A 23,741-nucleotide genomic window follows, 5' to 3' on the forward strand; every position below is an offset into this window, starting at 1 on the left:
AAAGAATAAACACACTGGACATATCCAGGAAATTTTAAGTCGCGAAGAGGTTCGTTTAAATGATATTTCATTAATGAATTACCAAATTTTATGATTACGTTAAGTTATAATAACGTTAAAACGCATCGCGTTTCAAGTGGAATCACTTCGTCTTCAACCATACAATATGCAGTAGTAGTTCGTTTCTAGTAATTAAGCTTGACGTGCCCTACGTTCCTGCACAGTAATATATAGCTTGGGGAGATGGCCGGGATATTTTGTTAATATACCTACCGTAAGCATCCACATATATCTGGGATGTTTTGTTAGTATACCTACCGTAAGCATCCACATATATAATTCGCGAAGGAAAAATAAAAATGCAAAAGATTTGGTGCCAATGTCGAGGAAGTGTGATAGTCTTAAACGCACCACTTCACGAAGCAATGATATTTAGTCCTCAGGATAGGCTTGACACAGCTACATGATTTCCGCTGCTACCGAAACCGAATTACCGTGCGCTTTATCAGAGGGCAGCGCCAATTTATTTTGCCACTTGTAACGGCTTGCTGTGGTACTGTGGGTCGGGAGTTTCAATGTGTACCAGGACTGCAGACATGTCACCTGCTAACAGACAATAAGTTAATCATGTAACGTTATTTTTTCGAGGTGATGATTTATGACTACCCCTCAGATTTGCTTCAGTACCTCCCTGCGATAAACATTGTTTCGATATCTTATACCGTTTATTAACTGTTAAATGTATACATGTCACGTGAGGCGCAGTTTTTTGAGTGACTGTCATAGGTGGATATGCAGCCAACTATTGAGGTGACCTCCAGTTTTCTGAACGTCGTCGTATCGATTGTGTGTCAAGTGAATTTATCACCGTTGTCTCTTCTTTTATGTGGCAAGGAGTAATAAGCGTATACTGTGCTCATTTAATCGCACAGTGAAAGAGAAGAGACATGGACTAGCTGGCGGGACGACAGAATTAGCGAGTGGTTTGATCGTTTTGGAATGAACACTGTGTAATTAGGAGTGAAATCCGCGCCGGCCAACGCGTCCGATGCATCCAGGCTGGGGCCCGCTAATGAGAGATTTCCCGTTTCGCAAGGAAGACACAGCTGATTGAGACAATTGCGCTCGCCAAACTGGTGCCAGCCAGCCAGCAAGCAAGACGCATTTGAATGGCGGATGCGCCGAGCGATGGTCGCCCGCTGCTCCAGGCTCCGCCGCTGCGCGTCCCTGGTGAGTACACTGTCCAGCACCGTGCCTGGATGGCTACCTGGAGTCCGTCTGCGCCTTACGGCAAAACTGCCGTCTGGAGGGTCGAACGTTCGTCTGGAGCCGTAGTACTGTATAAAATTTTCTGCGCACCGTGGTTAACCAGAGAAACAAACACTCGACGTGTCTCCGAATTTACTCATCTTGGGCACGATTGCAGTACACAGTTATATGTAAGAAATTGTCTTCTGCTACTGTGCACGCGTCAAGCGTTGGAGAGAAATAGAGATTCAGAGTTTTACGAATCTCTTGAATAGCGTACGACAGCACCAGCCGTCCATCAGTGACGTTAGTGCATCCGGTTAAGGCGGTAGACGTCTGTCGATATTATGTCCATTTTCTTTTCTAATTTTCCTCGAAACACCTGTATCGCTGCAAGGCATCAAGGTCCTTTCTGAAAGAAATAATAATAATAAATAATAATGGCAGATTCGAGGCGAAGCGTAATCGACTTGTGATCAGGATGATTATCTGTATACCAATACTCTTTATCACGCATGTGCATTATGTACATTATTTGAAGTAGAAGTACCTTGGTATGACATCATTGCGATATGTGCATGAATTATCAATAAGTATATGTTCTTTTCATCACGATTCCTTGTTATAACTTTATTGCAACTCACCATGAATGTACCACTATGATTATCACTATTGTTATTGTTAGTTTCTGGAGAAACAAGATTTGTTGTAATGGTTCAAATGTTGGTGGAAGATTAGAAACAAAATGACGTGAGTCGAACGCAGTGCTGGAAGACTTATAGTCTGCCGCCTTAGTGTGAGATTCTGCTGGTCTGCGCTTTTTTTTCCCCCTCTGGCTTTTGGATATACCAATAGAGCCACTGTTTAGCGCTACTCTATGCGCCCGCAGTTGCACATTAAGAACGCTGGTTAGCTTACCAGTCGGTGCAGCAGTACTAGTATTAGCAATGTGTCGTGCGCACGCCTGCTGCATTGCAAACTTTCTCAAACGATTTAACAGAAACTATCCGGAAAAAAATATTTGATTCTTTCGTTACTTACAGCCTCGTATGCCAGGTTCATAGTGAACTGCCTATCTTCTCTGTAGCGCTCATAGTTCTGCGATGTTTCAGAATTACACAATCCACAACACGAAATTCAAGTTGTTTCCAAAGCAAAAAACTCGCTATGCGTTTACATTTCACGCATTTTATATCATACATTGCTGCGTATAAAAGCCAGCTAACATGCTGAATTTTTCTTTAGGAAGAGGTCTGTGTCGATCTCCAATCTCCAGAAGATGGTTTTTATGTAGCGCGCGAACAATACGGCGACAGTGAATCACTCATAACATCCCTCGTATCTTATAAATAGTTGAAGACATCGAAACAAGTTTTTTTTGCAAATGGTGCCGGTTGCGCTAACCAACGCTGCTGCTCGAAGACTCGTGCAAGTCTTGGGTGGTACTCGAAACGCTCGTAAAACTTGGACCTCGATTTCTCGAAAATGCTTGGGGAGAGGATAACGCCAGAGCAGCATTTGTCACATCTATGGATGTACTGCGAATAAGCGAAAATACATCGAAATCGCTTACCCGTTGGGTATATACTTCCTCCGTAAGTAAAGCTGACCTTAACCCAAAGGTTGGTTTGATCAAAGCAGTTTGTTTACTAAGCATGGTTCTGTTGGAGGTGGTATGCCTTCCTCCGATCTTTGGACTGACTTACCAAACCATTTACAGGGGGGCATTCAGCTTAAAGGGGACTCCGAGTTGCGATGCAGCTTGGCATTTCACGTGCTTATATCACTGCCAGAGGCAAAAGAAGTGAAAAATGCAAGGAATAATCCTACGACGTACTGAAAATCGAACTCCAAACCTTCGGATTTGTAATATGGAACTTATCAGCCGAGATACCGAACCACACCACAGTATGGATAACGGAACAAAATTGCTATATTGCTTTCACTTGTGCCTCAGTTCCTTTAACGATAATGTCAGTACTTGCGTTTTGGGACATTCATGCTACAGCAATTGTTGCAGGTCTTTTTTGGCATATTTTAATAAAGATGCATATCTCTAATGATGCAAAAAATTGTCTTGAGTGCTGTTAATTGTTTCCGATGCAGTTTGTATAATCACTTAACATTCAGTTTTTATGACAACGCATACTTTCCAGCTCGAAATTATTTTTGGTGTGTAAGACGTTTTTGCAATCGAAGGAGTGAGATAGAAAAAAAATTAATTCTCGTGGTGAGTTTATGTAAAACTGTGCTAAGCTGCTCGTATTTACTATACCACAGCTGATTCACAACTAAAAGTCCACTTTCGTGTAATGAGGAAGCTTAGGGTGCGAAGTTAAACACAAAAATGCTTTGACGTTTATCTTAGGCGAAATTTTACGTATTGAATTTGCTGCATACTGCGACTAATTCAAAATGAAGATAATGTGCTTATTTAGAGGAATTTAGCGTACATCAGATCATTAAAATGTTTTTACATTTTTCATAATGTGATATAATTTGAAGCATGAAGCCTAGGCTTTCTTTCACTGCTGTCTCACAGTAAAGAATATCCTTCTATCCCGCTACCTTCTTCATTTTTGCGTATCGTTGTATCACCACCGATTACATGCTGCCTTCCATACTGCCTACAGATAAAACACCCATATTGGTGAACGTCTGTTTCTGCTAAACCTCATAGCCTGCCGTAAAAGACTATAAAGTATTCACAAATATAAGAAACGCATTGGATCCCGCGATAAAGGTGCAAACAAGAACACACTACCTGACTTCATGTATCGTAGCGTAAGCTAAAAATCTTTACGTTGAATTACGCTCTGTATAGATTGGAGAGGTTATATCTAGTTCACTTTCTTATGTTTATCACGTAAATCATAAAAATGCCTCTGTTCGGCTTGTCCATTTTTTTACATTTTTTCATCGTCAGTCGGCAGCTTGAGCGTCACAGTCGTACGATGAACCCAGTTCAACGAAGACTGGGTAGTCAGCCATGAATTTATCGAAGGAACCATCCCAAGATTCAGTTGACGTGGTGTAAGGTAAGCCAAAAAACAAAATCGCGTGCTCTCCCAGTTCTGTTTGTTACCCAATGAACTACAATGCTGTTGCTAAGAACTTCTTTGTTTCGACAATCAGGATTCAAGTGATTTCATTGTGTACAAACTCATAAGCTTACGGACAGAACAAGAGTCTATTTCATCCAAACAGAATCGTCTTGAAGAGTCTTGGCAATAGCTGCAACTTGCTGAGACATGAACTAAACGAAAGTCCAGGTATAGGAAACATCGGTTTTCAACATCATCTGCTTTAAAACTGGCACACGTCAGCTAATCCTTCGCTTGCTGAAATTTACATGTTACAGGGATACTTCACACACTGCTTTTCCGTAGGGTCTGTGGCTACCAAGGAGTCGAAAATATAGCAGAAGAAAAAAATTATCACTATAAGCGACAGATCCGTCTCGTGAGAATTAGCAACTGTCTGGATATTTACTATAATTCCCAGTTACACGTTTAAATTAGATTTTGTTAAAACTTTTACGTAATTATACCTTCTGTAATTTTAACAAGACCCCTCTTTTTAAACTCCTGACTTTCTTCTCCCGCCCCCCCCCCCCCCCCCAAGCACACCACGCTTCCTTTTTCCCTCTCCCAATCACTTTCACTCCATTGCGCCCTCCCCCTTTCCTTCCGACATATACCTATTTAAAACATTGACCACAGCTGCAGAACAACACAGTACTCTAACGTGTGGTTCTCAACAGACAAGACAGGTTGCTGGCGCAACTACTTAGATAAATCCCAAATTTATGTACGATTCTTTTTTCTATTCATTGTAAAATATTGGCACATACTTAGTTTCACTTTGTTTCAGATCTGGAAATGATCCTGAGTGATCGAAACATATAATATAATTAAAAACTGCAGCTGAGACTGAACAACAAATGAAAATTTTCTTAAAAGTTATGTTTTGCGGTTAGAGAGGCTTCGAATTTGAAGGATAAAGCAAATGACTCGATGGACGGCATCATAAAAAAATGGATAAAAATAAAAGAGAGAGAGAGAGAGCTACTCTCCACATGGTGAAGAAAACGTAGCTCCCCAATACTGTTACAAGAGCAGTTGAAAATATGACGTTGTTCTGGAGAAATCATAAATCTCGAAGCAAGAGCGCGTAACCCAGTTTTCTTTCCGCACAAGAACAGTTCATTGACGTCAGCACAAGCAGAGAGAAACAAAATTTCATGCAATGTTTCGGACAATACAAACACGACTGCAAAAAAAAGAATTTCTTCCAGTTTTGGCTTTGAGTTTGATGTTCTGTTAATAAAAGAAATTGGTTTCTGATTGTGTGTGTGTGTGTGTGTGTGTGTGTGTGTGTGTGTGTGTGTGTGTGTGTGTGTGTTGTGTGCTCGCGCGCCCGCGCATGCATGCATGCATGTGCGCGTGCGCAGTGAGCGAGTAGAGAGAGCTTAACGGTCACAACGGGGAGTTGAAATGCTGGATTTCGTGACCCGAACCCTAAGTCCACCCATATGGATACGAATATTCATTGACGTTACAGCAAAGCCATGATGGAAAACCATTGATGTCACTGAGCGGACGTAGGTTCGAAATTGTGCAGATGACGGAGTTATCTACGAGTTTGCTCCGTTCGTACAGAACTCGTCACATCAGATAAGACTGGTGTAAGTGTTCTGCGTATCGTTGACGCAGAAGGAACCTATCAGACTTTCGAAACTCTTCGTTGTTTGGCATTATTTGTGCCTGGTGGTGTTGCAGTACAGCACGTGCCTGGAACCAGAGAGAACGCAGTATCGAATCCCGGCCGGACCAAGGATATTTTCGGCCCACCTTTAATCTAGCTTTCATCTCTCAAGGTTGCGAGGAGTCGCCCGTAGCGACAAGTGGTTCGGATTCCACGTTAAAGTATCGGTCCTTTTGCCTCGGTTGTGTAATTGGGGTAGGTTAGGGTTGCGCAAGTAGCCGACGTGGCTTTCGATTGAAGGGCTTTCACCAAGCTATTATTATTATTATTATTATTATTATTATTATTATTATTTGTGAAGGCTGACCGTAACTTCTCTTGGCAAGCTTCTCTGGAATCCGAAACTGAAGCTTAGCGTTTATACCGGCGTAATATAAAATATTCGAGCCTCAGGTTCATAATTTCAGCCTCCTTAATTTCTGCTCTGGTACTCGCCATTTCAGATACGCACGTAATTCATGTAAATTGCCCAGATTTAAATCATTGAAGTAGCGTCAGTTATTCCGCACCCCACCGCTCTCTCTCTCTCTCTCTCTCTCTCTCTCTCTCTCTCTCTCTCTCTCTCTCTCTCTCGCAGAGGCGCACGCACGTATTTTGAGTGGAAGAATGGTGCTTTTTTTATTACTGTTGAAAGTATTTATCTGCCTGAATTCAGAAACATTTTAAGGAAAGAGTGTAGCACTGATCTGGTCTAAGTTAATTCTTACAAACAGTAACAAAATAGCAATGACGCACTGTTAATGACGGTAATATCGCCGTTATTGGTTTCGAATGACAGATTCGTCATCAGATGGCCGTTCACGTATATTTTTTCATTGAAATTACGTTACATATAAGTCGTCGACTGTTCCTGGCTGTGGCGAAAGTTTCTTGGGGAGAACATGACAGGACGAATCTATATGATAAAAATGTGACTACTTATGAGCTTTTAACAGTTGTTCGTAGATGCTGTTTTACTTTTTATAAGAATAAACTTGTATCTTTGCTCAGCAGCGGTCTCACAATGTCAATTCAAAAAACTAGGAATACGAATTCTGTTCATGCGGAATAAGTACAGATTATTCCTCGAGGTTAGACTTCACAGTGAGTGCTGCTTCAACATCTGCTCAGGATGAATATAATGACTTTATCTGGGTATCTCCAATCGTTTGTGAACCAGAATAATTCAGGAGCCAGTCAGACGTAATGTGACCACAAGGAGTTCAGAGGGATGTCCATGCTTTGCCAAATAACTAATCGAAACTGATTTGCGTGCAGTCACTTTATCGTCTTGGTGTACGCTATGATTACTTTACCGTTAATAATAGTCCGAGCAGTGTGGAGCAGCAGGTAGCAGTGTATACGCAGCTGCACCTGGGTAGGTGGCGCAGTGACAACACACTGGCCCCGCATTCTGGAGGATGGCTGTCCAAATTCCCTTACGACCATCTAGAATTTGGTTTCCGTGCTTTTCCCTAAATCTATTAAGTGGAATTTCAGGTTGGTGCTTGTGAAAAGTACACGGCCAGTACCCTCCTCTATCCTTACCCGAATACGGGCATGTGCTCATGATTACGTTTCTCGTAGTATCTCCTTTAAATTGTACTTCGCAGCAAACGCATATACAGGGTATTTCTAAGTCTTTGCGTTAAACATCTAGGGGTGATAGATCACAACTTTTGTTACAAACAAAATGTCTACTGACGCTTCCCGGCTACACTAGCCGTCAAGTCGTGCCATACACCAGGCCCACCTACATCCACAGCATCAACTATGTACATGACAATTTCGCAATAATGGACATGTGGTACACACAGAGCTTTAGGTCAGGGGATGCCTCTTAATATCGTGTCGGACCTCCTTTTGTACGGTATTGTACAGCAACTCGACGTGGCTTGCACTCAACAAGTCGTTGGAAGTTACTTGCAGAAACAGTGATGCCTGCTGCCTCCGTAAGCGTCCACAGCTGCGAAAGTGTTGCAGGTGTAAAATTTTGTACATGAGCTGACATCTCGATTATGTCCCATAAATGTTCGGTGTGATTCACGTGGGGCGATCGGGATGGCCAAATATTCGCTCGAATTGCACAGAATGTTCTTTAGACCAACAGCGAACAATTGTAGCCCAGTGACATGGCGCATTGTCATCCATAAAAATTCCATCGTTGTTTGGGACCATGAAATCCATGAATGGCTGGAAATGGTCTCCAGGTAGCCGAACATAACCGTTTCCAGTCAGTGATCGGTTCAGCTTGATCAGTGGATCCAGTCCATGTAAACATATCCTACACCATTATGGAGCCGTCACCGTCTTGTGCAAACTTTCTTAAGAACGTGGGGTTTGCGCCACACTCGAACCGTATCATCAGCTCTTACCAACTGAAATCGGAACACATCCGACCAGGCCAGGGTTTTCCATCGTCTAGGGTCCAACTGTTGTTACGAACACAGAGACGCTGAAGGCAATGTCGTGAAGGCACTCGCCTCGGTCGTCTGCCGCCATAACCCATTAACGCCGATTTTCGCCGCACTGTTGATTTGTGCAGTTATTTCACCCAGTGTTACTTGTATGTTAGCACTGACATCTCTAAGCAAACGCTGCTGCTCACGGTCGTTAAGTGAAGACGACGGCCACTGCGTTACCCGTGGTGAGAAGTAATGCCTAACATTTGGTACCCTCGGCACACTCTTGACACTGTGAATCTCATAACATTGAATTCCCTAACGGTTTCCGAAAAGGAATGACCCATGTGTCTAGCTCCAACTACCATTCCGCGTTCAAAGTCTGTTAATTCCTGTCGTGCGGCCATAGTGAAGTCGGAAACTTGTTCCCATGAATCATGTAAGTACAAATGACAACTGTGCCAATACAGTGCCCTTTTGTAATTTGTGTGCACGATACCACCGTCATCTTTGTATGTGAATCTCACTTTTGTCGCCTCAGTGTCTTGTCCCGTACCATTAATGTGACAACCTCTCAGAAACCTGAATAACCACCATTTGCAGCGTGAATCCCTGCTAGACGTTCAGGAAGAGTGTCAATGAGGTTCTAGGAGGTACCGACTAGTATGTGGAGTCATGCTAACTCTAGTGCCGTGGACATCTGCACTCGGTTTCCCAGTTGACGTGAACAGCTAGATCGAGGTGGTCCCAGAGATTTTCGATTGGATTGAAATCCGGGGAGTTTTTTGGCCAGGGAAGTGCGGTAAAGTCATCCTAGTACCCTTCGAGCCACGCACGCACACTGCGAGCTGTGGCACTATGCATTGTCCTGCTGGTAGATGCCATCGTGCCGAGGAAAAAGGAACTGCATGTCAAGTTGCGGTATTGGCGTGAAAATCCCAGCTTTCGTTGCGTATGAACAGCAGTCAGCATGAGTGCGTGAATCAGGCGCCTACCGCGGAGGCTCATACGCAGCAACGTTCGCTGACTGGTCTTTGAGAAGACACTGTTGGTAGCCCCACTTGGTTCACTTGGGCGGTCGGTTCCTCAACAGTTACACGTCTGTTCGCCCGTACACACCTCTCCAGCTGTCATTCGCCACTGTGGTTTCCGCAGTACGACAACGACTGCACTGTTTTCCGCGTCCCCCGACGCGCGTTGTATACCCTTCACTGATAATGCTGCTAGTCGCCGTCTGTGAGTGGCTATTCCACGTTGACATAGAAGATAGGCGGTGGACGCATTAAAGTTGCTACACCATGTTCATACCATTATAAGCCTTAAAGTCTGCCAGATTACGACAAAATAGTCAGAACTAGTTGCAGTAAAATACAGTTTTACTGCAGCTTCGGTCGAAGAAAGACAGCAGCATACCGCCTTCAACGGGACCTTGAATAATGTTCAAACCAATTTTTGAGGTGATGACAGCTCTGCTTCGTAACAGCTTTTTGGCGGCACAGTAAAAATGTATTTCCGTAGCATCGGCTGGCCGTGGTGGCCGAGCGGTTCTAGGCACTTCAGTTTGGAACCGCGCGACCGCTACGGTCGCAGGTTCGAATCGTGCCTCGGGCATGGATGTGTGTGATGTCCTTAGGTTAGTTAGGTTTAAGTAGTTCTAAGTTCTACGGGACTGATGACCTAAGATGTTAAGTCCCATAGTGCTCAGAGCCATTTGACCCATTTGAACCTTAGTATCGCTAAAGGTACTTCTGAAACAGGTCATCATCCCGTCCTTCACCCATACTCTTCTAAATAGGCGTACATTCTGTCTCGAGTGACCAGGGGAATAAACTCGCGCTGTGGTGAAGTCACGGTACTCACATTTGGAAAGAGCCGACTCCATATATCAGTTCACCACTTAGTTTTCCTCAACTACCTGAGGCGAATGCCACAACATTGCCCTTGGAAGGGCGACGATCGCCTTTCTGCCCCATCCTTGGAACAGCACCCCCTAGTTTTATGCTCCGACCGTGGTGATTTCTTCTAATGAACTAGACGTAATTATTTCGTCCTTTCGGCCATACTCGCAGTGAGCCGACAGACCGAAGCTACGGCACTCGTCCCGTCGTTTTAAACCACACACAAACGTTATTAGCTGCGTAGCGACGCCTTTGCGAGTTTATTAAAGAAATCGCCGGATTCCATGATTATTTTTCCAAGTTAAAACCGCTATTTCTGTTAATTAAATTCCTCGCAGACGAATTTCAACTGCTTCTTCTACCACTGAGACCAAAAAGGATGAAGTCGACGGTAGAGTTTCGACAATTTTTAAAACGTATAGTGTGACCGGTATCGATACACTGTTGTGCCACAGACGATTTATTGGGCTATGAGTGCGAAGTGTGCCCTCGGTGCTCCATGCATCTATGGCGGGTTGTACGAAAGGCCAAACTCGCAGGGAATCTTGTAAATCACACCCTTGCGGAGTTTCGAGTCATCTTTGACGGAAACCAAAAGTGCTGTCGTCTTCGGTGGAGGGCGAAAAATCGCTCTGCCTCAGTTGTTAATTGTACCACTACGCGTTTCGTGACTCACCATCATCTTCTACATCTACATCCATACTCCGCAAGCCACCTGACTGTGTGTGGCGGAGGGTACTTTAAGTACCTCTATCGATTCTCCCTTCTGTTCCAGTCTCGTATTGTTCGTGGAAAGAAAGATTGTCGGTATGCCTCTGTGTGGGCTCTAATCTCTCTGATTTTATCCTCATGGTCTCTTCGCGAGATATACGTAGGAGGGAGCAATATACTGCTTGACTCCTCGCTGAAGGTATGTTCTCGAAACTTCAACAAAAGCCCGTACCGAGCTACTGAGCGTCTCTCCTGCAGAGTCTTCCACTGGAGTTTATCTATCATCTCCGTAACGCTTTCGCGATTACTAAATGATCCTGTAAGGAAGGGTGCCGCTCTCCGTTGTATCTTCTCTATCTCTTCTATCAACCCTATCTGGTACGGATCCCACACTGCTGAGCAGTATTCAAGCAGTGAGCGAACAAGCGCACTGTAACCTCCTTCCTTTGTTTTCGGATTGCATTTCCTTAGGATTCTTCCAATGAATCTCAGTCTGGCATCTGCTTTACCGACGATCAACTTTATATGATCATTCCATTTTAAATCACTCCTAATGCCTACTCCCAGATAATTTATGGAATTAACTGCTTCCAGTTGCTGACCTGCTATGTTGTAGCTAAATGATAACGAGTCTTTCTTTCTGTGTATTCGCAGCACATTACACTTGTCTACATTGAGATTTAATTGCCATTCCCTGCACCATGCGTCAGTTCGCTGCAGATCCTCCTTCATTTCAGTACAATTTTCCATTGTTACAACCTTTCGATATACTACAGCATCATCCGCAAAAAGCCTCAGTGAACTTCCGATTTCATCCACAAGGTCATTTATGTAAATCGTGAATAGAAACGGTCCTACGTCACTCCCCTGCGGCACACCTGAAATCACTCTTACTTCGGAAGACTTCTCTCCATTGAGAATGACATGCTGCGTTCTTAAGGCGAAGAGTTGTGTGGCTATGTTCTTGGTGAATTTTCTACCTGAAGATGATGGTGGCGTCCCTGTCTTTTCCGAGCAGTCTAAAAGTGACTGGCGTAAGTTTTTTTTTTCACCTAATTTCTAAGCAATGTATGTTTATTTTGGTAGGTAGTTGCACCACATAGAAGGAAAGCGTCTGTGAAATCCTAGTGGGTTGCGTATGACCCGATGGCGGCGTTTGCGTCAGAGACGCGTTATCTGGGAGGTCGCGGGCCCTTCTGTTCCAAACTGTGACGTCCGTCCGATAGAGAAAAGAGGAGGGCCTGTTTTATGCGTGCTCTGCGGGAACGGCGGCGCCCCGCGATGCGATGCGCCGCCCCGCCTCTGCTGTCGGCCGGACGGACAGACCGAGACCGCTACACGCGGCCGGGGTAGGAGCGCTCGCACGTCATCGCGTCCAGCCGTAGCGCACGTCCGAGCAGTGCGCCAGTTTCGTCCACGTCCGACGCACCTCCAGGCTCTGGCAGCGCAGACCGACTGCCGCCTATATGCTGCTCTTCGCCCCGCTGCGACGATTGTTGCTCCGTAGTAACGATGCGAATCAATCTCAATGTTGGCAACCTTATGGGGGCGTTTCCAGCGTTTTCATTGGTATGGACGTGCAAGCAGCAGACTAAGGTACTCGCAGCAGATCAACGTGTGTGTGTGTGTGTGTGTGTGTGTGTGTGTGTGTGTGTGTCCTCGGCCTTATTGTATAACATACCAGTAGCCGCTCCCGCACCCGATTCTTTAAAGAATTGAATTCCCGTGTGTAAAACGGCATATCTCCCGAATCATATGGCGTACAATGGCGTAATATTTTAGGCACGTTCGCTGGTATATGTGGATACTGGCTGCAAAATGTGTTGGGAATAGAGTTAGTGGCGAAGGAGTGATAAATCATAACGTCATTCCTGACTTGCAGTTTTACTGCGTGAACAGCGAAAGTGTAGTTAGCGATAATAATTTTTCCTTGAATCATTTTGTAGGGGGTGGCAGCGAGAAATGGTTTCGAAAAGAATTGAAATGATATGTAAGGTTTGTTGGAAGTCGCTAAATGTTCTGTCTCAATTATTGGATGAACTGTTTTCCGGATAATTTGCGCGCCTTGGGGTACGGTACACTGTTTTAAGTGTAGTACTTGCCTTATTGTGTTAAACTTTTAACTTAAGACCATAGCTCTTAACGAGTGGATTTTCACAACAATGTAAATTTTTAAATTCGACCGATAACTGTACGAAATACTGACAGTCATATTTTTGTTGCCCCTGCAAGCCGTTAAAAGGCAACTTTCAACTAGGACCTGCGCCGGGTTAGCCGTTCAGTAATGTAGATTAAAAATATAAACTATTTTTGACCCACGTTATGCTTACGGATGTTTAGCCGAGTCTTTGGTACCGTTTTTCCGCGTATGGAACTGGCCCGTTCGTCTAAATATCCAGAGAAATTGAATCAACAACTTTGCTGACTGGACGTCGTTAATCAGTCTCGCCGAGGAAACTTGAGAGTTAGTATCTTTGAGAAGTCATTATGGAGGATACGAGTTCGCCAATCACTTGTCTCGTCCCTGAAACACACTTTAAAATATTGTAGTCTTATATTACGAAAATTTAAATAACGTCGCCATCAAACTAATATATTCACTCACCATTATTCTCATTAGCAGTATGAATCTTGTTTGATGATGATGTTTTTAGGGTTCCGTGCCTCAATCTGTAACAACGGAACCCTTACAGGATCTCTTTGTTGTCCGTCTGTCCGACTTTTAAGGACCCTTTTTCTCAGGAACGAGTGGACGTATCAAGTTCAAATTTATGTCAGATATTAAGGTCTATGATTCCTTGGCGGTGTAAAAACTGTAAGCATCTAGGTCAGTGCAATTAAAAAATACAGTCGTTTATGTCACTATTTTAATACTTGAAAACTCATTCGTCTGAACACACAGAGTACTTACCGCTGACCTTGAATCATTAAATTTGGCAAAAAGCAAGGTTTCACAGCACAAGTAAAGGAAAAAAATCCGAAAAGTGTTAATTCGAAATTACATAACACGAAAAATATTTTTGTCCTTTTTTATCCGTCTGTCGGTCTGATAAGACTTTTTTTTCTATCTTTTCAGGAACGAATAAACGCGTGAAGTTAAGTTCAAATTTATGTCACATATTAAGGTCGATGGTCTCATGGCGGTGCAAGATTTTAAGCATCTAAATCAGTGGACCCGAATGTTGCGCCTTTTATTCACATATTTAGAAATTCGTAAACTCACTCATCAGAACCTATAGAGTACTTACTGTTGACCTAGAACCATGAAATTTGGCAAGAAGAAAGCTTTCAGAGTACAAGTAAAGGGAAAAACTCTGAAATTGTTAATTTTTCTTTTGCCATTTGTTATCCGATTTCAAACTTGAAATTAAGACATTCTTGAAAGTCTTGGAGTCTCTGAGACAGATATCATACCAGTATCAATGTCAATAGCAGGCAAAAATTGTCAATATCCTCGATTCCCGGAATGGATACAGTGTCTATGAACACATAATTAAATTCGTACGGAAACCTCAGTGCGCGTGTCCAACACGCACCTAGCCAATTTTTTGTTTTACTGTAACAACCATGTTTTCGTACTATTTCTATTTTTACGTGCGACTCGTTCCAGAATCCTGTCAAGCTGTAATGGCATGCGGGAGGACGTGTCAGATGCTAAGTCAGTCGCCAAAATCTCAAAGATTTCCCTTGTTCGCACCAGTCGGCACTTTTCCTTTGCGAAAAGTGTGTGGCGTTGTGTTTTAAGTACTTTGTCAGAGCATGTCTGAGAGTGTGCGTGAATGGTCGAGCAGGGTGTGCGCATACCCATGAATGTGCTTTCAATGCTGCGGAGTGGGAAAACGTACCGAAGATTAAAGATCTCTCTCTAGTGCCGTCACAAGCTGTTTGAGATAACAGCGTTGTCACTCCATGTGCACACTTTGCTTGACTGGGCTTAGGATATAATTCAGTGTCGTACTTATGTTCTTCGCGGCGTGGGGGGGAGGGGGGGGGATGAAAACTATGCTGGTGAACTGCCGAAGAATTTTAGTATGATGTGAAAATCAGTTATAATTATTCCAGTGTGTGTGAGGATTTTTTAGACACTTTCGGAAGTTTCGTTACAATCATTTATTTGCACGAATGGTGCACAAGCTTTTTGTGTGTGTGTGTGTGTGTGTGTGTGTGTGTGTGTGTGTGTGTGTGTCTTCTAGTCGGAAGTTGTGAACTGTTTGTTGGAGCCGCTGTCTGACGGTGTAAGACGTACAGTTTACTCCAATTACCAGTGCGAGCAGGAAGAGCTCTCCCTTCCGCAGGAACCATATCGGTGTGGTTTGCGGTGAAAGGCGTTGCGACAATTGACGACACTAGTGCGTCATTGGAGGGTCCTGTTCCCGGACGGCTTCTGCGCAAGCGGCATTGCGGTACTGTGCGGTTGCACCTGTGCGTGCCACTGCGAAACTTAATCCAAGCGTACAGCCGTGCCCTATCTGAAATACATGTCGGCACGCTGCTCAAATTTGTGCTGTAGCCTCCTTCCTTCTACCCCTCCCACCCACCAACTCGTTGTCTCAGGTTAGTAATGACGGTTCGAATATCTCCTCAAGCGCGGAAATAGGTCCAGTGAGCGATTAGTTACTGTACCCTTAAAATAAATTCCTGTGTGTGTGTGTGTGTGTGTGTGTGTGTGTGTGTGTGTGTGTGTGTGTGTCCGACATCAGACGGAGGAGCTGTGTGTGGCCGCATACACCCCATGCCGTTATTAGAGATTTTAGCATGTGTCGTATCCGTTTTTGGCGGAACTAAGCAAGTTAGGGGTAGCCTAGGAAGGAAGTAACGCAATTTAACACTTCAACTTGTGTGTCGATGCCAGTGACAGTATTGTGGGGACAGTTTGTCATCGCAAACACATCGTAAAACTGTCAGATGCATTGACGGATCACGCTCTTGCATCGCCCTGTATGAAATAACGGTAGTTTTCGTTGTTAGTTCTCTGGGAGAGAGCGTTGTAGTATATTAGTCATATATCTATCTGAAGGTGTGGTTTGGAGGAAAATGAGCCCAGTAATTCGCGTTGCGCTAATTGCACACCAAACTCGTGTTCTCACTTCACGCTGAGGTTCTTGGTGTAACAGGTGAGGATTTTAAGAACTCTAAGGTCGACAGTTCTGCAAGTTCACTTGCTCCGATAAATGTAGTCATGCTTCATCAAGGTGTAGCAGGGAAGAGGTATATCGGGATAAGTCTCACTGGCAGGCATCAGAGTGCAACACTTCGTTGCTGCACGGACGTCGAGCAAAAATATCTAAAATGGTCAGTCGATGCTCTACCGTTACTTTGTCAACTTTTAGTTTGTGTTCGTGCACAGCTTTCTGAGTAGATTGCGCAGACACAGCAGTCTGAAGTGCTACTGCTAAATGCCGTAACAACTTTCTCGGCCTTGTTACGATACACCACATACTAAAGTTTGAGGAACGGGATGGAGCCATTTTGTTTGTTCACGGATTGAAAAGCACTTGGCGCTGACTTCAGTTGAGGATTCAAATAGTTCTGTATTTCACAGTGCTGCTGGTGCCATGGGAAATGTATCAGTCGTGTGATATGCGTTGTAATTCCTATTGTTTTACCCATGTACATTATAAGGGATACAATCAGGTTTGAATCGAATCCTTGCGGAAGGCACATTCATACTACCAAGTTTGAATCGGTTTCATTTTCTCGTGGTATTGTCATGCGTAATAATATAGAACACCTGGCTGCTTCCTACTCATTTGTTGATTTTTCATTAAATTAAACCGCGTAAGCTTTTAATTTAAACGCCAGCTCGTCCATGATTGATAAGCATTTTCGCTGTTTCCGGAGTCAAACTTTCATCTTACACCAGTCCTTATGTTGCTTGTCGAACCCGGGCACTAGTACGGAGCCGCGCGGGGTAGCCATGAGGTTTGGGGCGCCTCGCCACGGTTCGCGCGGCTCCCCCCGTCGGAGGTTAGTGTCGTCCTCCCTCGTGTGTGTGTGTGTGTGTGTGTGTGTGTGTGTGTGTGTGTGTGTGTGTGCGTGCGTGCGTGTACGCGCGCGTGTGTCGTCTTTAGCGTAAGTTAGTTTAAGTTAGATTAAGTGGTGTGTCGGCCAAGGAGCCGATGACCTCAGCAGTTCGGTCCCATAGGAACTTACCACAAATTTCACTAGTCCGGAATGAATTAAGTCGTATGCAGGTAAAGCTCTAACTAGGAGATCAATTTAAACAGAACTCAGTCTGACAGTGCCTCGCTCCTGCCCCTCCACTTTCCACTACATCTTTCCTGCTGGTCTGTCGCTCTGTGTTTTGCAGAAGGAATGTATGTTTGAGCCCTTCAGCCTTTCGTTAGCCACACTTTCCTTCTACATTGCGCTTCACTGCCATTTACTTTTTTATATAATTAATTTATACACTGGACGAATGTAAAATAATCACGGCCTTTCTTCACTTGTAAGATGCAACAGTTTGTTTTATTGACTAAACCGAAATATTATCTTTCTTTCTATTAATGATAAAATAAATTTACTTGCTTGAATTTAAAATTTCTTCGTTAGACGTAAAGTATTTCCGCGATCTTGTGTTCATAATTTTTATTAATATAAGCAACTTTACTATTCTACATTAAGATTTCTTCTTTGAATAATACTATGAGATCATCGGGCCTCCTCTACCATCCAGTGATTAACAGTATGTATACTAAAGTACCTACAACTTAATTTGCATAACATGCAAAATACTGAATTATACGTCTTGAGGCGGTTTTTATTACTGTGTAAAGTAAAATTTTGTCGCTCCGTTCTTACTGAAAGAGGCAATGCATGTATTCTTGAGCTAAGTACTACTGGTACCATGTTATTAGGCAGTCTAGCTAGCACTCCGTCTTCAGGCCACAAGTGGTCCATCGGGACCATCCGACCGCCTTGTCATCTTGAGTTGAGGATGCGGTTTTCTTTGACCGGAGCCGCTACTATTCGGTCGAGTAGCTCCTCATTTGACATCACGAGGCTGAGTGCACCCCGAAAAAATGGCAACAGCGCATGGCGGCTGTATGGTCACCCATCCAAGTGCCGGCCACGCCCGACAGCGCTTAACTTCGGTGATCTCACGGTAAGCGGTGTATCCACTGGGGCAAGGCCGTTGACCGTTATTAGGCAGTGGCTGAGCGATGCTCGGCTGTTTCCTCTCTCGCTGGAGTCGTAGTCCAGCCGAGCTGAGAGAGGCTGCGCGCCGGCGAGGAAAGCCGCTCAGTGGCGCGTGGGAGCAGCGCGCCTCCTGTGACGTCAATGGCGGCGGGAAAGCGCGTTCCAGCGCCCGGCGACGCTCCCCTTCTGGGGACCCACCACCACCACTTTCCAGCCAAGCAAGCACCTGAAGACGAAAACGAACTTCGGAAACGGTTCTTCGCTGTCTTGTTTACGTGTTAAGGCCCGAATTGGAGAGCTGAAACACTTGTGCGGAGTGAAGCTTCTGTGGGAGACATTTCTGCGGAGCGCGGGGTTCTTGCTGGGATGTGCGGCTTTTCGCAGGTGGTTGTGGTGACAGATTGATCTGTAGCTTAGCCAGAGATCTAGATTATGTTGGTAGGTGATTGTTTAGCTGTGAATTAGCGAGGACTACGAAATTTAGGATACATTGGAATGTGATAGTTTATTTGAAAGTTGACAAAGGCAACGAATGTGAAGGAAAGAAACAACTGAAGTGTTCTGGGCTCCGCAGAAATGTTAACACATTCCATATCCGGCCGCGCGGGGTAGCGTCGCCGTCTATGGCGTCTTTCAGCAGTTTGGTCCCTTAAGACCTTACCACAAACTTCCAATTTTTTTTCTATATCCGCACAAGTGTCGCTCCGCGCAACGGTCACAAATTACTGGATCGGTTATGTTAGCCCGATCAGCTATCGACGTTTCAGTTGTCCACATCTACTGCTATGCAAGTCACTGTGAAGTGCATGGCAGAGGCTACTTCCCGTCGCACCAGTTTATAGTTCGTCTTCCCCTCCAATTCGCGTGAGGAGCATGGGAAGAATGATTGCTTAAGCCGCATCCCCTAATGAATTATTATAATCTTGCATTCGCGATACATACTGAAGCAGTCCGTAGAGGGTTGTAGTGTATTGCTACATTCCTAACTTAAAGCTAGCTCTTGAAACTTTGAAAGAAGGCTTTCGCAGGTTACTTTGCGGCATTGCAGGTTTTTCAGAATCTCTTTGACAGTCTCTCAGGGGTCGAAGAAACGTGCGACCATTCGTGCTGTCGTCCTTTGTATACGTTCACTATCCTATATCATACGGGTCGCACAAACTTGAGCAGTATTCTAGGATGGACGGCACGAATGTTTCGTGAGCATTTTCTTAATATCTTGCTGATGAACTGATTTCGACCACCTGCTTTACTTAGAGCTGATCATTACATTTCATAACCTTACACAAATTGTTGTAACCAGTACCGTACGTGTATGGAGACGTAATCATACCCACCTACTCTACCGATTTAGGCAGGAGACTCCATATTTTCCACTTTTCTCCAGCCTCCAGATTGTACCATTATTTTCCCGTTTTTTAAAATAGTTATTGTTAACCTAATACATTTGTTTTGAACACCCGCCATTTCAGTTTTGCTAAATGGTCAGAAGTCTTGTGCTCATTCAAAAATGGTTCAAATGGCTCTGAGCACTGTGGGACTTAACATCTATGGTCATCAGTCCCCTAGAACTTAGAACTACTTAAACCTAACTAACCTAAGGACATCACACAACACCCAGTCATCACGAGGCAGAGAAAATCCCTGACCCCGCCGGGAGTCGAACCCGGGAACCCGGGCGTGGGAAGCGAGAACGCTACCGCTCGACCACGAGCTGCGGACTCTTGTGCTCATTAATCATTGTTATTCAATATACGTATTGCCGCGCATTTTGTTGAGTGTCTACTCGTATTGTGCTCTGGTTGGATTTGTTTGTTTGTTGTCATTATGCTTAAGCGCAGTCGCTTATTATTCAATGTTTTTATAGTCGGTCTAAATCTTTAGAATGAATGTTTGAGATTGTTATTTTGTTACCGGAATCCCGAAAAGACTTTATTTTTGTATAAGCGGTCATTTCGCAACCACCATAATCGTAATATTCGTAGTATTAAGAAGTTGAAATGAGATGATTAAAACTTATGGTCGAAGTGTTATGACGGAAATAAATAGGTAAACTGTTTTCTGTGCACCACGGACCAGTCCGCTATAGGTAAGTGGTTGCCTTTTCCTTATATTACGAATCAACATTTTGCGATAGTCTCAGTGAAGTCATTTTCGTTTTTATAGATGTTGTATTGCTTTGTGACGTGATAGGGAAAGACACATCAGTTGTCTTGAGATTATAGTAAAACTGAGCCGCGGTTTTTTGTCATTTGCACCTCCAGATTTTTAAAACTGAATCTCTCGATTTTTGAAAGTTGGAATCTGTGCGTAACGATTATGTGCTTTTGTGTCCACCGCGCAACACACAAAAATTGGTTTCTAATCGGCAACAACTTTATTTGTATGAGTTGACTGATTCCAGTTGACTCATTGATTTTGTAGGCCTAGGATACTACTGGTTTGCTGTTTATGGAGTACATAATTTTACACTTTTGTACAGTGAAAGCAAGGCCTCTTTGATCTCTTTATCTTATCAAGATCGGACGAAATATTTTTTAAGCTTTCTCCATACGATATTTCAACATAGATAATTGCATCAAGTGCGAAAAATCTCAGATTATAAATCCTAGTCATTGAAATAAAATATTGTCAATTTTTTGCTACGGTCGCAGGTTCGAATCCTGCCTCGGGCATGGGTGTGTGTGATGTCCTTAGGTTAGTTAGGTTTAAGTAGTTCTAAGTTCTAGGGGACTGATGACCACAGCAGTTGAGTCCCATAGTGCTCAGAGCCATTTTTGTCAATTTTTAGCACAAATTGCCCATGGAAATCAGCTGTTCTGATGGCCGTTTCTCTTCAGTTAAATATCTCTCTTTGTCTTACGCTGCAGTTACTCCGTCAAGTTCAGCCGACAATTATAAAAAACTAGTTTCAACCTGATAAAATGGCTGAGTGTTTGCAATGGAGTGAAAATTGATTCTGAAAGAGGAAATCCAGCAGCTAGGACCTCATTTCCAAAATCGGTATTGCAGTGTTTAGACGACGTGTCCGAAGCGGCATTGGGAAATGGGTTTACAAAAACCGAGTTTGGACTCCTCTTGTAAATGTAGCATCTGAAACGTAATGTTATAGTGTGTGCCACTCCATTGTGCTACGACCTTGCCTTACCCATTATGTAACGGTTGTCGGATGGCCTCCGGTTATATGAATATACGGTTACACAGGAATTTAACGAGTCGACTTCCATGATTTTACCTTAAAGTGGATGTTACAACTACTTTAACGTACTAGGCGTCAAAGGTGAGACAGACCTGGATCAAATTCAGTCATTAGACTGACGACTATTGACCTCGTGCAGCAGTCTACTTGAGTGTGTCTTTTAGGACCTTCTGCACAATACTGTCTACGCAAATGCTGAGCTAATTCCGCATCTCCGACTCAGAAGCACATTCCATGAAAATATGAACAGCTGCACAGCAAGGCTATTTCACTGATAGATGGCGTACGCCATTTTTCTATTTGGGTAATTGCCGACAAGAAAAGCACCCAGCTACGGATTAGCTCTGCTACAGCTGTCAAACTTACTTAAACCACTGAAATTGTGTCTAATGATCTTTCCGGAACCTGTGATCATTTCACGAAATAAAATTTCTGTTGTAGACTAAAACTAATTAAAAAAAGTCTAATTTGCTGGTCGCTGTATGAACCAATAGTGTCGGCAGTATGTGAATTTTCTGCATTGAAAATGGAGCTATAATGCCCTAAAACTGGTATAAAAAGAAACAAATTTAGTAGCTGCGTGGTGAAAAGCAACTTTTTCTCCTCCACAGTGTGTTCTTAGATATTGAAAAGTCGTGTGTTTTTCGCCATTTCCCCTTTCAAATAAATGCACTTCTTCAGCTTTTTCCCTATACATAGGTTACATCGATTTCTGTAAATGAGAATTAATAAAATATGTAATAGTTATTTAATAATGTAACACTGTTTGCAAACATGAGTGTTTCAAGTCGCTCTAAAAAAAATACCGAAATTATCATCGAATTGAATGACCTTCTTTCCCACATTTCTTCTCTCGTATTTATAATGTTCCAACTCTTTTTTTAAAAAAATTCGGAACCATCTATTTTTGATGAGATTGGCGCGTTAACTGGCAGAAGTTTCTCGTTAACAGAGCCTGCCACACGCGAGCTAAAACTGAGAAAGAGGAGAATTAGAGGTTAAGTAAAGTAATAACGATTAGGAGGCCGGAAGGAGTTTAGAGTCCCGTTCCTCCGGGTCATGAGGCCAGTTTTCTTGGTCCTAGCAATAGGGAACGATTGGCAAGAACCGGGGAAAGAAGTACAGTAGAAGAAGAATGGGTAGCTTTGAGAGATGAAATAGTGAAGGCAGCAGAGGATCAAGTAGGTAAAAAGACGAGGACTAGTAGAAATTCTTGCGTAACAGAAGATATATTGAATTTAATTGATGAAAGGAGAAAATATAAAAATGCAGCAAATGAAGCAGACAAAAGGAATACAAACGTCTCAAAAATGAGATCGAAGGGAGTGCAAAATGGCTAAACAGGGATTTCTAGAAGACAAATGTAAGGATGTAGAGGCATATATCACTAAGGGTAAGACAGATACTGCCTACAGGAAAATTAAAGAGACCTTTGGAGAAAAGAGAACCACTTGCATGAATATCAAGAGCTCAGATGGAAACCCAGTGCTAAGCAAAGAAGGTAAAGCAGAAAGGTGGAAGGCGTATATTGAGGGTCTATACAAGGGCGATGTACTTGAGGACAACATTATGGAAATGGAAGAGGAAGTAGATGCAGATGAAATGGGAGATATGATACTGCGAGAAGAATTTGACAGAGCACTGAAAGACCTAAGTCGAAACAAGGCCCCGGGAGTAGACAACATTCCGTTGGAACTACTGATGGCCTTGGGAGAGCCAGTCCTGACAAAACTCTACCATCTGGTGAGAAAGATGTATGAGACAGGCGAAATACCCTCATACTTCAAGAAAAATATAATAATTCCAATCCCAAAGAAAGCAGGTGTCGACAGATGCGAAAATTTCCGAACTATTAGTTTAATAAGTCACAGCTGCAAAATACTAACACGAATTCTTTGCTGACGAATGGAAAACTCTTAGAAGCCAACCTCGGGGATGATCCATTTGGATTCCGTAGAAATGTTGGAACACGTGAGGCAATACTGACCTTTACAATATAGATTAAGGAAAGCCAAACCTATATTTCTAGCATTTGTAGACTTACAGAAAGCTTTTGACAATGTTGACTGGAATATTCTCTTTCAAATTCTGAAGGTGGCAGGGGTGAAATACAGGGAGCGAAAGGCTATTTACAGTTTGTATAGAAACCACGTGGCAGGTATAAGAGTCGAGGGCCACGAAAGGGAAGCAGTGGTTGGGAAGGGAGTGAGACAGGGTTGTTGCCTATCGCCGATGTTATTCAATCTGTATATTGAGTAAGCAGTAAAGGAAACAATGGAAAAAAATCGGAGTGAGAATTAAAATCCATGGAGAGGAAATAAAAACTTCGAGGTTTTTCGATGACATTGTAATTCTGTCAGAGACAGCAGAGTACCTAGAAGAGCAGTTGAACGGAATGGA

The 23,741-nt window shown here is 43.4% G+C and overlaps 1 protein-coding gene across 5 annotated transcripts in view; it reads left to right on the forward strand.

Moving 5' to 3' along the window:
- LOC124603740 (inositol-trisphosphate 3-kinase homolog) overlaps positions 1 to 23,741 on the forward strand; it is a 483,015-nt gene that overhangs the window by 430,698 nt on the left and 28,576 nt on the right. Inside the window, exon 1 of one of the 5 annotated variants that reach the window (XM_047136425.1) lies at positions 1,150 to 1,230. The exons of 3 other annotated variants lie outside the window; for them this stretch is intronic. In XM_047136425.1, the coding sequence (XP_046992381.1) occupies positions 1,177 to 1,230 (54 nt within the window). In that variant the 5' untranslated portion in view covers positions 1,150 to 1,176. Of the gene's footprint in view, positions 1 to 1,149; positions 1,231 to 12,441; positions 12,602 to 23,741 lie in introns of those variants that run through there. One more of the 5 variants, XM_047136424.1, reaches the window with a different exon arrangement.

This window comes from Schistocerca americana, chromosome 1, assembly GCF_021461395.2.
Source record: "Schistocerca americana isolate TAMUIC-IGC-003095 chromosome 1, iqSchAmer2.1, whole genome shotgun sequence".
Lineage (NCBI taxonomy): Eukaryota > Metazoa > Arthropoda > Insecta > Orthoptera > Acrididae > Schistocerca > Schistocerca americana.